Consider the following 17,016-nt stretch of genomic DNA (forward strand, 5'->3'; position numbering starts at 1 on the left):
AACAATCAGATGGACACGTCGTAACGCTAAGAGGAGTGACGGGACGGACATGAATACAACTCTTTTTTTGAGATAGTAAAACCGTATAGTGCATATTCAAATTGCAATTACAGACGTATTAGAACCAGATTTTCCGCTTCGATATAGCTCATCGAGAGCAACAGAGATCCAGATCAAAAACCAGACAGTTTACAGAACATCGAAATACCAAGCCCAGGGACAGTTACCAGCATATAGCTCTACCACCAACAGGATTATTACAGAACCAAAACATAAGACCACTTGCAGACAAAAAAAAACCCTAGCGCAGCATCATATTGCCTATCTCCTCCAGCTACCACCATCGGAACCACCACCACCATAGCGAGAACCGCCACCGCCACCATAGCCGCCACTGCCGCCACCATAACCACCACCACCACCACCACTGTAGCCGCCACTACCGCCATAACCACGTTCGCCACGATCATGGCTTCCACCATAACCCCCACCACCACCGCCCCCACGGTAGCCACGAGAGCCACCGCCTCCACCACTGCCCCCGTTTCCTCTGGACTGGGCTAGATTAACGGTGATGCTCCTCCCGTCAAGCATCTTGCCATTCATTGCGTCGATGGCATCCCTCATCGATTGCTCATCGTTGAAGGTCACGAAGCCGAATCCACGGGATCTATCGGTTTCCTGATCACTTATAATCTTGGATTCCATGACTTCGCCATAGGGGCTGAAAGCCTCCTGCAAGCTTCTGTCGTCAGTAGACCATGCAAGACCTCCAACGAAGCATCGGAATTCAACATCTGCTGAAGCCATCTTCTCAGACTGAAGTTTAAGAAAACTTGACAGAACAAGAGAGAGCAAGAAACCACTAACACAGGACCAGATCCAGGACCAGTGATGGCGGGGTTGCAGGCGTTATGGACAGTCTCCCTAATCTGCCAATAAGCTCTTCAACGTCTTCGTCAATTTCCTGTTCTTCAGGCCTGAGCGCCTCAGTCATCAAACTTATATATTCATTTCAAAAGCTCACCGTCGAGCCTTACAGCAACCCGTGGCTTTTGAAGGAATTTTAAAAGAGATGCCGTTGGAGGACCTATGCGCATAACATACATATATCCAACTTATACATATATATTCATAGCACGTTTATTATTAACAAGGCTCGTGTATATATCGACCTTACCAAAGACAATGGTATTACCATATGCTAGACTCGTTTGTATAAATATATCACACCGGTTGTATGCATTGGCTTTAGTCATGGATGAAGGCTCTTAAATCATGGACCGAAACCCAAGTATATATATATAACCGCTTGCTGTAGTTAAAGTCGAAATACACAGCAATTTCTATCTCCGCTCTTTATGCTTGGTTCATCACACATATACAATTCGGCGATCGCTCCAACAACGTTTCTCAACGGACCCGACGTGCTATTATATAGCCTTAATATATCGCTAGTTCCGCTTGTCGCTGGTCGGTTTAATGGACAAGTTCTCTACCTCCGAATTGTGGACCCGACGACAATTATATACTGTAGTTATATCAATTCGCCAAATCCGGGATTCGCTTTGTTCATGCTCTGTTCGGACTGGAATTGTAAGCGGCATTCATATCATTTAACAGCTCCTCGACCATGCTATGTCTCGCTCGGATGGAAGGCTTTATGAGCCGTATACAGTCCAACGAATAGTGGAATAAACTTCCTTTCAATACTCAAATGTCTTGTTGATATGGTTCTGCGCCTTCGGCTATGGATTCTCAACAACGCCTCCGCTCCTTAAAGAAACTATAAACACTCTTGCTACCTCAAGAATCAATGAAAACACATACGCCACAATGAACTAAGAATCAAGCAGTATCGCTGTGAGTGAAAGGAAAAGAGCACTCATTTATTAATAGACAGTATTGTCGTATAAAAATCAGAGTCGTTCAACAATATTAAGACACCATAAAAATAACTATGCAAGCAACCACAGAGTCATTAAATTAGAGACATCGAGAGAACAAAAATTTCCACAGTGAAACTATTGCACTCGCCCCTCTCCTCTGTCTGATGAGAGCTTTGCTGCCATTTTATTTATAATTAAGGATAGGCCCTCTCGTCCTTATCCAATACAAGAAAAGCATGCTTTACAGGTGATTTAAAGCTTGAAAGCTCTGTTAGCATGATTTATTGCTAGATTTATTCTAATTTTAACTAAGAAAACATAGAAATTGCAGGCTAAAGGACCCCACTCCCTTGCCTGTAATTTTTTTTTTTGGATTTTTGGAATAATTTGGAAGATTCTTCCCCTCTGAGTCACATGCTCCCGCATCAGACTCCTGAGGACAAATTTCTTCATGGGCTCCTGTCCATGAGTTCATCTACAGATTTGCCCAATTTCTGTAGAATGTCTTCTGTAACCCAAGTAGCTTCAGTAATCGGCTGTCCTTTCCATTTCACCAGATACTGGAAATACTTCCGTGCTCTTGTCTTCTTATACAATTTCTTGTCCAGAATTCTTTCTGGCTGTAAATTCTTGGCTGTGGGTAACTGTTTCACCCAGTCAATCTACGGTGTTTCTTGATCCTGTGCTGTATCATCTGCAGCTTCATTCTCATACTTGTATAGGTCTGCAACATTAAAAATTTGTGATATTCCCACACCAGGTGGTAATTCAATCTCATAAGCATTTGCAGAGAATTTCCTCAGTATTCTGCATGGTCCAATTTTCTTGGATTTTAATCATTATATTCTCCCTTTGGAAATCTCTCCTTTCTGAGGTGTGCTAAAACCAAGTCTCCAACTTCAAAATTCATTTCTCTTCTCCTCATGTCTGCTCTGGTTTTATATTTGATGCTGCTGTCCTGTAGCTGCTGTTTCACCTGCTCATGTATTGCCTGCATTCTTGAAGCAAAGTCTTCACCTTCTGCACTTCTCATTTCTTCCTTTCCCAAATTCCTTAATTCAGATATCCCCCTTGGGTGCATTCCATAAACAATATGGAATGGGCTTTGTTCGGTGCTCCTGTTTGGTGAATCATTATATGCATATTCAACTTGTGGTAGCACTTGATCCCACTGCTTTGGATGCTCTGCAGTAAAGCTCCTCAAAATATTGCCTAAACTTCTATTCACAACCTTAGTCTGTCCATCAGTCTGTGGATGATAGGCAGAACTGAAATTTAATTTAGTTCCCAGCTTCTTCCATAGCGTTCTCCAGAAATGTCCAACAAATTTCGAATCTTTGTCTGAAACAATACTTTTGGGCAATCCATGTAACCTTACAATTTCTTTAAAAAATAGGTTAGCAATATGAGAAGCATCACTAGTTTTATAACATGGAATAAAGTGTGCCATTTTTGAAAATCTGTCCACTACCACAAAAATTGAATCATAGCCTCTTTGAGTCTTTGGCAATCCTAGCACAAAATCCATACTTATCATATCCCAAGGCCTATCTAGAATTGGCAATGGAATATACAACCCTGTGTTCTGGCTCCTTCCTTTTGCATACTGACAGACTTTACAATTCCTTACATACTTCTCTACTTCAGATTTCATTTTCGGCCAGAAGTAAAATCTGTTGAGCTGTTCAAAGGTCTTCTCTCTACCAAAATGTCCTGCAAGTCCTCCACTATGCTTCTCTTTGATTAAATTTTCTCTCATTGAACAGCTGGGTATGCACAGCTGATTTTTTCTAAATAACAGTCCATCTTGTATAAAATAATCCAGCCACTTGCTTCTGTCTGCTAAAACAGGATTCTTACAAGCTTCATATGACTCCTTAAAATCTGAATCGGTCTCATATAATTCCTTAAGAAAATCAAAACCCAACACTTGGATTTGACTTTCTTGCAGCAATACACTCCTCCTACTTAAGGCATCTGCAACTTTGTTTGACTGTCCAGTTATATGTTTCAACACAAAATGAAAGCCCTGAAGATATTCTACCCATTTAGCATGTCTCTGGCTGAGTTTTGGCTGCTGCATTATAAACTGCAATGCGTGATTATCTGAGTAAAGAATAAATTCCTTCGACATTAGATAATGGCTCCACTTCTTTAGTGCTTGTACCACTGCATAAAACTCTTTATCATAAGAAGAATACTTCCTTTTTGCCTCATTTAGCTTTTCACTGAAGTAAGCTATTGGTCTATCTTCTTGACTCAAAACTCCTCCAATTGCTTCTGCGTGGGCATCACACTTAACTTGAAAAGTCTTGTTAAAATCAGGAAGAACCAAAACAGGCTTTTCAGTTATTTTCCTTTTTAACAGCTGAAAATTTCTCTCTGCTTCAGCAATCCACTTGAATGGCTGTTTATCTTTCTTTATGGTCTCAATAATAGGTGCATTAATCTTACTAAAATTCTTAATAAATTTTCTGTAAAAACTAGCAAGACCATGAAAACTCCTTACCTCAAAAATACTCTTGGGTGAAGGCCACTCCACAATTGCTTTGATCTTTTCTGGATCCATCTTCAACCCTTCAGCTGAGATAACAAATCCCAAGTACACCAGCACTTCTTTCATAAATAAATACTTCTTCAGATTCAACAATAATTTTTCTTGCTGCAGCTTCTGCAGAACATAATTTAAATGCCTCAAGTGTTCTTCCTTGGATCTGTTATAGACCAATATATCATCCAGATATACGATTACAAATTTACCAATGAATTCTTTGAGGACTTCATTCATAAGCCTCATGAATGTACTTGGTGCATTGGACAACCCAAAAGGCATTACTCTCCATTCATATAACCCCTCATTGGTCTTAAAAGCGGTTTTCCATTCATCCCCTTCTCTTATCCTTATCTGATGATAACCACTTTTAAGATCTAACTTTGAAAAATATTTTGCACCAGATAAACAATCCAGTAAATCTTCAATTCTGGGTAATGGAAATCTGTACCTGATTGTGATCTTATTAATGGCTCTTGAATCTGTACACATTCTCCAGCCTCCATCTTTCTTCGGGCTCAGCACTGTTGGCACCGCACAAGGACTCAGGCTTTCTTTAATTAACCCCTTATCAAGCAATTCTTGCACTTGTTTCTTAACTTCCTCATTTTCTGCAGGAGTCATTCTATATGCTGCTTTATTAGGTAGACTTGCTCCAGGAATCAAGTCTATATGATGACTGATTTTTCAAATTGGCGGTAATTCATTAGGCAAATCATCAACAATAATATCGCAATAATTCTCCAGCATTTCTTGAATTTCAATGGGTAATTCAGAAATTTTAGTAGAAGTCAATATTACCTTGGGCTTACAAATCACAGCAAAATTTACCTCATTTTCTTCAATCTGCTTCAAGTACTCCTTCCCTCCAAGCAACAGAGTTTTTGGATCAGTCTTCTGTCCCGGTACATCTTCTTCTTGCAAAGGCAACAATGTATGATTAACACCATCTTTCCCAAACTTGTAGGTGTTTCGCTTCCCGTCATGTATGGTTCCTCTGTCATATTGCCAAGGCCTCCCAAGCAATATGTGACACACGTCCATAGGCATCACATCACAAACAATTTTATCCTTGTACTTGCCCACTTGAAATTCCACTTCACACTGTTCACTTACCAACAGTTGATGCCCCTTTTGTAACCATGACACCTTATAAGGTGTTGGATGCTTCATTGTCTTCAACTTCAATTTCTCCACTACCTCTGTAGAGACCAAATTATCAGTGCTGCCACTATCAATGATCATCTGGCAACATTTCCCTTGGACTTTGCACACTGTCCTGAACAAATTTTTCCTTTGTGGCGGTTCAGCAGCCACCTCTTTCACTGGCTTAAGTAGAACTTTATTTACCACCAGAGATTCTCCCCTTTCTGGTGTGTTTTCTTCTTCTACTACCGCTGCCGCTGGTGCTTCTACTTCAGCTGGAGCAACAATTGCATTCCTCTGCTTTGTGTCAGCATTCTCTGGGCACTCAAAAGCTCTGTGTCCCAGTTTGTTACACCTGTAACATCTTATTTCTCTGCCTCTTCCTCTGCCTCCTCTTCCTCTGGAAAAACTCCCTCTGCCTCTTGCATCACCTTCTCTGGGTGCATGCTGGGTTGAGCTGCTGCTAGCTCCATCTCTAGGTGCTGTAGATCTACCTCTACCACCTTGACTTCCTTTTCCTCTGAAAGTCCCTCTCCCTTTGGCAGACTGCTTCCTTATGAGCTTTTCCTCCGCTTTCAGCGCTATCTGATAAGCTTCCTCTACTGTTTTAGGAGACAACAGGCTTATCTCATCCTGAATGTCCATTCTGAGGCCATTCATATATCTAGCTACCTTCTCATCTGTGTCTTGGGCTTCTCCAGCTCTTATACTTACTTTATAAAACTCTTCTGTATACTCTTTTACTGTTAAAGCTCTCTGTCTAAGATTTTGCATTTGTTTAAACAATGTTTGCTGATAATTACTTGGCAAGAACTTACCTCTTAACTTTGCTACCATTCGGCTCCAGTTCTTGATTGGCTGCTTACCAAGTCTCTTCCTTTCCGCCTGCACACCATCCCACCAAAGTGCTGCATGGCCTTTTAATTTGGTGACAACAAACTTCACTTTCTTCTCATCCTCTGTTTCTTCGTAATCGAAGAATTTCTCCATGCTGTTGATCCAGTCGATCAATTCTTCTGGATTCAATCCTCCTTGATATACTGGTACTAATTGGTTCCATGGCCTGGCTATGGATTTTAACACTGACTAGAAGAATCTCATCTCAGGAGTAACCTGTACAGCTTCCTCTTCTTCAGCAGCTTCCATTTCAGGCTCACTGACATCTCCATCATCTATATTTCGATCTGAAGTTAAAGCATCCACTCTAGCTCGCAGCTCCTCCACTGTTTCGAATAGTTCAGCATTTGCAGCAGGTCGTCCTCTTCCACCACGTCCTCGTCCTCTTCCAACTCTGAAAGCCATCCTTCTTCTGCTCCTGAGATTCAATTCAATGTCAGTTGTGGGCTCTGATACCACTAATGATGGCGGGGTTGCAGGCGTTATGGACAGTCTCCCTAATCTGCCAATAAGCTCTTCAACGTCTTCGTCAATTTCCTGTTCTTCAGGCCTGAGCACCTCAGTCATCAAACTTATATATTCATTTCAAAACCTCACCGTCGAGCCTTACAGCAACCCGTGGCTTTTGAAGGAATTTTAAAAGAGATGCCGTTGGAGGACCTATGCGCATAACATACATATATCCACCTTATACATATATATTCATAGCACGTTTATTATTAACAAGGCTCGTGTATATATGTTATAACGACCTTACCAAAGACAATGGTATTACCATATGCTAGACTCGTTTATAAATATATCACACCGGTTGTATGCGTTGGCTTTTAGTCATGGATGAAGGCTTTTAAATCATGGATCGAAACCCAAGTATATATATATATCCGCTTGCTGTAGTTAAAGTCGAAATACACAGTAATTTCTATCTCCGCTCTTTATGCTTGGTTCGTCACACATATACCATTCGGCGATCGCTCCAACAACGTTTCTCAACGGACCCGACGTGCTATTATATAGCCTTAATATATCGCTAGTTCCGCTTGTCGCTGGTCAGTTCAATGGACAAGTTCTCTACCTCCGAATTGTGGACCCGGCGACAATTATATACTGTAGTTATATCAATTCGCCAAATCCGGGATTCGCTTTGTTCATGCTCTGTTCGGACCGGAATTGTAAGCGGCATTCAATATCATTTAACAGCTCCTCGACCATGCCATGTCTTGCTCGGATGGAAGGCTTTATGAGCCGTATACAGTCCAACGAATAGTGGAATAAACTTCCTTTCAACACTCAAATGTCTTGCTGATATTATGGATTCTCAACAACGCCTCCGCTCCTTAAAGAAACTATAAACACTCTTGCTACCTCAAGAATCAATGAAAACACATACGCCACAATGAACTAAGAATCAAGCAGTATCGCTGTGAGTGAAAGGAAAAGAGCACTCATTTATTAATAGACAGTATTGTCGTATAAAAATCAGAGTCGTTCAACAGTATTAAGACACCATAAAAATAACTATGCAAGCAACCACAGAGTCATTAAATTAGAGACATCGAGAGAACAAAAATTCCCACAGTGAAACTAAGGCACTCGCCCCTCTCCTCTGTCTGATGAGAGCTTTGCTGCCATTTTATTTATAATTAAGGATAGGCCCTCTCGTCCTTATCCAATACAAGAAAAGCATGCTTTACAGGTGATTTAAAGCTTGAAAGCTCTGTTAGCATGATTTATTGCTAGATTTATTCTAATTTTAACTAAGAAAACATAGAAATTGCAGGCTAAAGGACCCCACTCCCTTGCCTGTAAATTTTTTTTTGGATTTTTGGAATAATTTGGAAGATTCTTCCCTCTGAGTCACATGTTCACATACTCCCGCATCAACCAAAACCGAAAACAAACAGAACCAATACGAACCAGGGACAGACCGCCCCATAAACGAGTGACATGAATACAACTCTAGTTGTTAGTATTTACTTAAATTTCATTCAACATACAACTAAATTAGAGCTTTGAAAAACCAAAAAGAGGGAGGAAAATCGAGTGGCACTGGCCACTATGACCGTAAATCAGTGGCGTCACTTTCTGTGTCACTGATTTTGGTAGAAGGCAATTTTTTGAAAGTGTGATAGGGATCGAGAAAAAATCTTTCTTATAGACTAAACTTAAACATCTAAAACTGCAAGTATGCTTCAAATTTCTATCCATTCATGTAAATTTTATGGCCAAAAGAAAGTTCGCAGGTAATTTACTGAGAGGATTAACTTACTCCGTGGCGTGGTTGATCGTATCTCTGGAATTTTCCACACCGCGCCCCAAGAAAAGACGATAATCTCATATATAATTGCTCCAACTGCATTCTATAACATGGTTTTCCTTGCTTAATCTCAGTTAATCGCTTCCTTTTTAAAATAGTCTCTCTCAAAATAATAATGTGATTATCATTTAAAAAAGAAAAATTTGTAAATAAAAATGGTCGGTAAATAAAAAACAAAATATCATTCTCTATATATATCTCTACTCTCACTAAGCAAGATAAATTTATCATCTAAACCTAATTTATTTATATATTATAGAAAATAACTAAAAAAAATTTATATATTAAAAACGTTTAAGTAGTCATATTATTTTATATTTTGGTTTTTTTAGATATATGGTTTGATTTATTTTGTCAAAAAAACTATTTAAGATTTTTGGCAATTGAAAGTGTAATCTATAAAAAGTGTCCATGGAGATTTTCAAGGCATTGAATCTTTGAATTTAAGATTTTTAATCCTTCTATAACTTCAAAGATGCAATTTAATTAATGAAATATATATATTTTTAAAAGGGATCAAATCTCTCTAAATTATTTTTCAATTTTTACACTCTAATATAAGTTTGCATCTTGAAAGCTTTGATCCCTCTAGTACTTTATAGATCTCTAATTAAAATAAAATTATTTTACACATTTACAATAATTATGAAAATTTATATTTTTTTTTTAATTTTTTTTAATATTTATCTATAAATTAAACCAATTTATATTTTTAAATACAAACTATATTTTTCCTATGCATTAGTTAATATTACAAATGGTCCATAAAAACAATAAGAGTTTTTGTTTTTCTTTGTTTTTTTCCTCATAAAAACTCAAATATCTTCAATATCTTCATGATTAAATAAAACATAAAATTAAATAGTATTTCAATTGCTTATCCAAGATACTCTATCAAGTGTATAGATTAACTAATGAACTCGTGGATAATGATCATATATTAACTAATAAACTCGTGGATAATAAAAATCTACTTGCAATGAGAAATCATAGTGAATAATTAAAATTTAATAGGTAAATATCATTTTTTATTAATAATTAAAAGCAATGAAGGAAAAATTCAACCTCCATTTTAACATGTAACTCCATTTTAGTCTTTACCAGACTTAGTATATTGACCACTTCAAGTTGTTGGTGGAGATTTCAACCTTATTAAATCCCTCCACACATATGAGGTTTTGGTTATCAACGAAGATTTCAACCTTATTAAATCCCTGGAAGAGAAGAAGGGGTGGGCAGGGGAATCAAAAGAATCGATCGTAAAGAAAAACAATTTTCTGACCTACTTCATCAAATTCAAGTGGAGAATCTAAATACTATCAATAGCGTGTATACTTGGGAATAACTGGAGGGGAGGGAGACATAAGGTATCTAGTCGGCTGGATTGATTTGTAATATCTGAAGACTTACGTGAACACGATCATTTTGCTGAAGCCGGTATTCTGCCAAGCATTGGCTCAGACCACTAGCGAATTCAGACCACTAGCGAATCCGCTTGGAGTTAGCTTGAAAATGGCTCCACGTAATCATCCCTTTAAATTTGAAGGCTTGGGCTACAAGATCTCGCTTTGCGGTCTAAAGCCAAAAGCGGGTGGGAAGAATTGTAGTCCAAGGATGAAATTCCATGCATACCTTCTACTTAAGCTCAAGGAATTTAAAGTAACATATAATTATGGATGATGCACTAATGCCTTCCTTATGGAAGAAGGAAAACTGATTAACAAAATAAATAAAATATTCAAATCCATTGCTACCCTTTAAAGAGATTTTCCCAAACAACGAATGGCCAATCGTTGTTTGGGAAAATCTTTGTCCCCAAACTGGCTGGGATTTGGGATTGAGAGACCTGAATATGTTATCGGGAGCTAAACTATAGTCGAGATGGTAAATGAAATTTGGGACAGGAAATATTATCACACTATTTTTTAGTTAGAAAATTTAAGAGCTATAGAGTATTCTTTAGGCTCCTCACTATGCACTTGAGCATGGAAAAACTAGAGTTTTATCCAAAGCCATGCCTCATGTGAAATTAGGAATGTCCAAACCACTCTCTTCTAGAAAAAAAATTTGGAAATAGATGCCATCGCTGGGGACCATGGGGGACTCCGAGGGCTAGATGAGCTTAATTTAGAAAAACATTATACTACACTCGAAGATTTATGGAAACCATAACCTAATTCTATGATTTGGAGAGGTGGAAATAGATGCCATGGCTGGGGACCATGGGGGACTCCGAGGGCTAGATGAGCTTAATTTAGAAAAACATTATACTACACTCGAAGATTTATGGAAACCATAACCTAATTCTATGATTTGGAGAGGTGGAGAATGAGATTTATGGAAACCATAACCTAATTCTATGATTTGGAGAGGTGGAGAATGATAGAAGATTGGGTGACGCACCCAAGCTTGACGGCCTAGCCCTCTCCTGCTCAAGGGTTGCAAAGTCATAAAATTAACATTGCTCAAGACCGAGATATGCTCAAAGATTACAAAGTCATAAAATTAACATTGCTCAAGACCAAGATACACTTTAGTAGGGTTATGAAATTGTTTTAGTTTCTACAACCCATTTAAAATTTTTCGTATCTTTAAATTTTTGGAGCCTTCTTATGATCATGCCATAAAATTTTTAGTATCTTTAAATTTTTGAAGCCTTCTTATGATCATGCCATAAAATTTTTCGTATCTTTAAATTTTTGAAGCCTTCTTATGATCATGCCATCTTTCGTTTCAAGCCATTAATATCATGCTCGATCATGTTATCTAAATGTTCAAGTCTTCACATGCCCAGTTCTTAATGTCTTCACAATTGCACATACAAAGATAAACTAAGTGAACTTCATAATGACCGTGTTGCACACTCTTTGTTAGCAGTCAATGTACAGTCCATGCCAATAATGATTGTGCAGTCCTGGCAATAGTTATTGCCTAATCCTTACCCTCAGTGATTGCGCAGTCCCCGCCAACAACGATTGTACAGTTCACACTATCAGTGATTGCATAGTTCCCAAAGATAGCGATCCTCTGCAGATAGTGATTGAGCACTCCTGCTTGACAGTGAGATTATACTTCTTCAGGTAAAAACTGTCACACTGTGAGAGTATAGGTCTTTTATGAAGCGTTGGGTCGGCAAAAAAAGACGAGTAAACTCGAGTTGTTGGTCTTTACTAAAATTGCATTCAATATACACAACCAAAATATATCCTTCGAAGAAAACAAATTACAGATAACCTTTGAAAATCCAAAAGGAATTCAATATACAACCAAATTCCATCCTTGGACGAAAACAAATTACGAATTAACAGCTTTGAAAAACCAAAAAAAAGGGCGAAAATAACACATGGGCAGCGGCGCCTATTACGGACCGGGTAATCACGTGGCCATACTTTCTAAGTTACTGATTTTGGTAGAAGTCTTAGTTATTGATTTTGGTAGAAGTGGGGAGTTTATAGGGATGTTTGGGATTAAAAAAAGGGATAAATTTGAACCCTACTAATGCTGCTATTATATTTCAAATCTCTGCTTATTCATGTAAATTTTATGGCCAAAAGAGGGTACGCAAGTAATTTTCTAAGAGGATTAGCTTACTCCGTGTCATGGTTTACTGTAGCTCCGGAATTTTCTGACACTGCGCGCCAAGAAAACACACTAATCTTATCGGAATTTCATCCGTGTTTCATACGCTACTCCTCGGTTCATGTTTGTGGATCGCTACTACCTTGTCTATATATAGCGTGTGACTCGCCTGTGCTATCCGTGCATAAAAACTAAGCAAGCTCATTTGCAATTGATTGCGCTGTGTTTGAGTAGTGTTTGTTCATTGTATTGTGTTTCACTTGCTTCCTGGTCTTAGCAATGGGGGGAAGAACAATAGATATTTCGGTTTCAGTTGCAGCAACTCTAGCTTTAGGATTACTGGTTTATCTTCAAGGTGGTACTTCCCCAATTCAAATCTACTCTATTTTATGAGAAATATATTAACGAGCGATGTGTATATCTTACTTATATGTCATCAATAAATATGTGTTTGCTTTCCCAACCGCAGGAGTTGAAGCTGCAACATTTGTGATCCAGAATAAGTGTTCGTTCACTGTGTGGGCCGCGGGAATTTCCGTAGGCGGCGGTCAAGCGCTCACACAAGGCCAATCATGGAGTGTGGACGTGCCCGCAGGGACAAGTGCAGGCAGATTTTGGGGACGTACGGGCTGCTCCTTCGACGCCTCTGGTAAAGGCAGCTGCAACACTGGTGACTGCGGTGGCTTGCTCAGCTGTCAAGCCGCTGGACGGCCTCCTGCAACGCTGGTTGAATATACTCTGAATGGGGCCAACGGTCGAGACACATATGACATCTCTCTCGTTGATGGATTTAATCTGCCTCTCTCCATAACTCCCTCGGACTCTAGCTGCCCAACAGTTGACTGCAGCAGCAACATAACTGCGAGCTGCCCTACAGAATTGAAAGTGGTCGATGGATGCGATAGTGCTTGTGCTGCTCTGAATACTCCTCAATACTGCTGCACGGGAGACTACGCCAGCAACTGCCCTCCCACCAATTATTCCAAAATTTTCAAGGGGCTGTGCCCACAGGCCTATAGCTATGCCAAAGACGATAATACTAGCACTTTCACTTGCGCTTCTGGTGCTAATTATAACATCGCCTTTTGCGGTTAATAAGAGATGATAATATGCATCCCACTCAAGATAAATATATTTATTTTCCGTAGTATCATAATCATAATCATTAAATAAGGGTAGACTAAAATCCTCTGCAATAAAAGGGCGTGGAATTCAATTAAGATTGAATGATTACGAGCCTTCGCTGAATATTGTATATCATCATATTCCTAAATAGATAAAACCACTGCATTCACATGCATGCTTGTTCCACGCAGTATGTCGATTCAGATTGAGTATAATTTTGTAATTAATGTTCCGTTCTGTCATTCGTAAATTATATGATAATTTTGGTGGTTTTAAATTTTAATAAGTAACAGGCTTTTGGTGGACAGTGTAAAATCTTAATATGATTTAACATTGCTTTTAGCCGATTAAAAATCATAAATAAACACGAAACCAAATTGCGTCAATATAATATAAAAATCTTGATTGCGTGATCTGAATGTTTTAAGTTTGTGCTTTTATAAATTTTCGGTTAATTTATTAATTTGTTAAAATTATGAAGTAGGATTTCCCTTTTAACATGAAATTTTATATATTAAGTTTTAAATATTGTTTTGGAAAATTTAAAATTTTTAGGAATATTTTATTAAAAGCTATTATCCTATGAGATTGATAATTTTTGAGATTGAACTTTTTCGTGGCTCTCTTTCTCTTTTATATATATATATATATTTTAAATGAATATGTGGTATAATTTCTTAATATTTTAAATGAATATGTGGTATAATTTCTTAATGACTATTAGTTTATCATACATTAAATTGTTAAGAATAATTTTATGTACCATGTATTTTTAGTTGAATAAATGTAATTTTGTTTGTATTTATTTTAACTTGAATAGACATGATTTTTTCTTAATATGTAATTAAAATTATTTTACATATTTGTAATTATTATAAAAGAATACTTTTAAGATTTAATAATGTTTATATGTGAATGGAACAAGTTTATTTTTGATATAAACTAATTTTTCTTATACATTAACTAATGATACATAAAAACAATAACAATTTTTTTTTGTTAGATTGAAACTCAAATGTTAAGAAGGTAAAATTCAAGAGAAAATCAAGGAATATTTCAATTTGCTATACAATACACTGAAACAAAAATGAATAAGGGTTTCTTCTTTCCATTGGAAGTCAAATATCTTCAAAATTAGAGTCAAATTAAGAAGTATTTCTCTTTCCTATCCAATATACTATATGAGGTGCATAGATGATCTCCTGCATAATGGCAACCTATATAAGGGCTTTTTCTTTCCATTGGAAGTCAAATATCTTCAAAATTAGAGTCAAATCAAGAAGTATTTATCTTTCCTATCCAGTGTACTATATGAGGTGCATAGATGATCTCTTGCATAATGACAACCTATCTAGAAATTATAGTGATTAATAAATATTTAATAAGTAACTCATATTTCTATCCTAATTAAAAAATAATCTAGAAGAAATGCTATTTAACAGATAAATCAATGTATAGTTTTCTAGAGATAGAATATTTGTTACCATGATGACTTAGGTTCATTTCATGGTGGCCTTGCTTCAACCTTTCTTAATGCTTTTGGACTCTATCACTTTATATTTTGGGTTCTACTTATTAAAAGAGATGATAGGTTGGTAGCTTATTCTCTTATTTGTTTATGTGAGACAACTCTAAAATCATTTGGGAAATCCTCAAAATCCAAAAGCACCCCAACAATTTTAATAGAGAAGTTTGTTATAAATTAAGTCATTCCTGGAAACTTATTATCCATTGGCTTTCTCATTAGTTTTCTCTTCTCTCCTCTCCCCCTGTTCTTTCCTTTTCCTCCTTCCCAGCCTCCCTTTCTCATTTTTTAGTCACTTGGTATGGTTCTGTTTTTTACCCTCTTACCACTTTAATCCTCCACCTTGTGTGTGTATATATATATATATATATCTTTTATTCATTTATTTGATTCTGTTTCTCATTTCCTTCCTCCATCCTTATAAGGATTTTCACATTTTTTCATTACATATTTATATCCTAATAAATCTATTTGGTTCTTTAAAATTATTTCTTTATTTATTTATTCCACTGCTCTTTTATTTTATTTTTGTTTTTAAATTATTTCTTTGACTTGATCCTATGCTTATTAATTTATAATTAACCATTAATGGATAATTGTTTTCTTCCCTCTATTAAAGGTCTCTAAAAGCATATTTGTGACCATTCAATTTTTTGGTCCTTATTGATGGGTGGAGTGTCCACTCAGAACATTGGATAGGACTAAAAATTCCTCTACACAATTTCATCCATAAGAATACTCTCAATATGTCATACATGTTAGGCATAGTTGACACATCAATTTACTACATATTGACATCATTTTCTGTGGGTGTCTACTATGGTTGTGCGGGATTACCAACAGTAAAGTTTCTATCCTCTTCTCCTAGACCCATTTGATTTGCTACATGTTTTCCTTTCATGGAATAATATGAGCTAGCAAGATACCAATAATCTCATTTTTACTTAAGTGACTTAGGGTGTGACAAGTTGTCTTCAAACATTTTTTTATTCATTGGTTTGGACTGGATGACTAAGAGGAGGAATTGTTACCCTCCTACCCATGTTCAAATATCACTTGTGACAAGTTTTCTCCTTGTACATCAACTAGGGATAACAAAGTAATATTAATTTAACTGTCACATAAATAAATGTATGAGGTTGAGGAACCAAAATTTTCCACTCTCAAGATAATACCAACTTGACAGGAACCTTATAGATTTTAAGAAGTGGTGCCATACATTTTAAATACAATACAAAAGTGATATGTACAATTAGATGACATTAAAATAACATAAGTTTTACATCTTTAACGAAAACTATACACTTAAAAGTTAGTTTTGAGAAAAAAATAAAAACAACAACAATAATTATATTTTTTTTACAGCATTTGAATCAATGTTGAATTAATTCAAAAATAAGTTTCATATACAACTAATACAAGCCTTTAAAGTTTCCCATATGAGGTGATAACAAAGCATCATGCAAACAATCTTGGGTGTACACTACCGAGAACCATGTGCTCTTTTAGCAACCCCTTTAGCAATGATCTCATGTAATTGGGGTATAATGAAGGAAGTGGGTTGAGAGTTCCATGTGACATGAATTGTGGGAGGATGGGGAAATAATGTTTCAAGAAAGGAAACTTGCATCCAAAATGTGGAAGCTTGTTCATTACATGTAACCCCCTATGTAGAGTAAATCAACTCATTTGTTCAATGCCTTCTACATGACAAGATTTCTCTCTAGTAACTTTTTTTATTCTTGTTTTTATAATTTGGTCTTTGTTTTACGGTCCTCTTATTTTGAAGTCATCTTCATTCTAGTACATCAAGGAAGATGTTGTTGTTGAATGGGCTTATTGGGAGGATGACGAGGTGGATCATATTATTTTTGTAATGTCCTCAGCCTCCCACTAGGCGACACTACTTGAACCACCACACTTAAAAAGCCCAAAACTACACTACTAGCACCACCACACTTAAAAAACACACAACTACTACATGGGA

At 37.0% G+C, this 17,016-nt stretch overlaps 1 protein-coding gene and 1 pseudogene across 2 annotated transcripts; one reads left to right on the forward strand and one right to left on the reverse strand.

Moving 5' to 3' along the window:
* Window positions 1-232: 232 nt before the first annotated feature.
* On the reverse strand, window positions 233-890 carry LOC149206966 (glycine-rich RNA-binding protein GRP1A pseudogene; annotated as a pseudogene).
* Window positions 891-12,545: 11,655 nt separating this feature from the next.
* Window positions 12,546-13,748, forward strand: LOC149206967 (pathogenesis-related 5 protein Cup a 3-like). 2 transcript variants are annotated; one of them, XM_089393822.1, is made up of 2 exons: window positions 12,546-12,737; window positions 12,849-13,748. In XM_089393822.1, exons 1-2 carry the CDS (start codon window positions 12,659-12,661, stop codon window positions 13,472-13,474), a joined length of 705 nt encoding a protein of 234 aa, XP_089249948.1. In that variant the 5' UTR covers window positions 12,546-12,658; the 3' UTR covers window positions 13,475-13,748. The 2 variants fall into 2 exon arrangements, with proteins under 2 accessions (XP_089249948.1, XP_089249949.1); XM_089393823.1 differs by having other exon boundaries at window positions 12,546-12,734.
* Window positions 13,749-17,016: the final 3,268 nt, after the last annotated feature.

Source organism: Pinus tabuliformis, chromosome 1_2, assembly GCF_031772625.1.
Source record: "Pinus tabuliformis cultivar Carrire ecotype Pingquan chromosome 1_2, CPIR1, whole genome shotgun sequence".
In the NCBI taxonomy this organism is placed as follows: Eukaryota; Viridiplantae; Streptophyta; class Pinopsida; order Pinales; family Pinaceae; genus Pinus; species Pinus tabuliformis.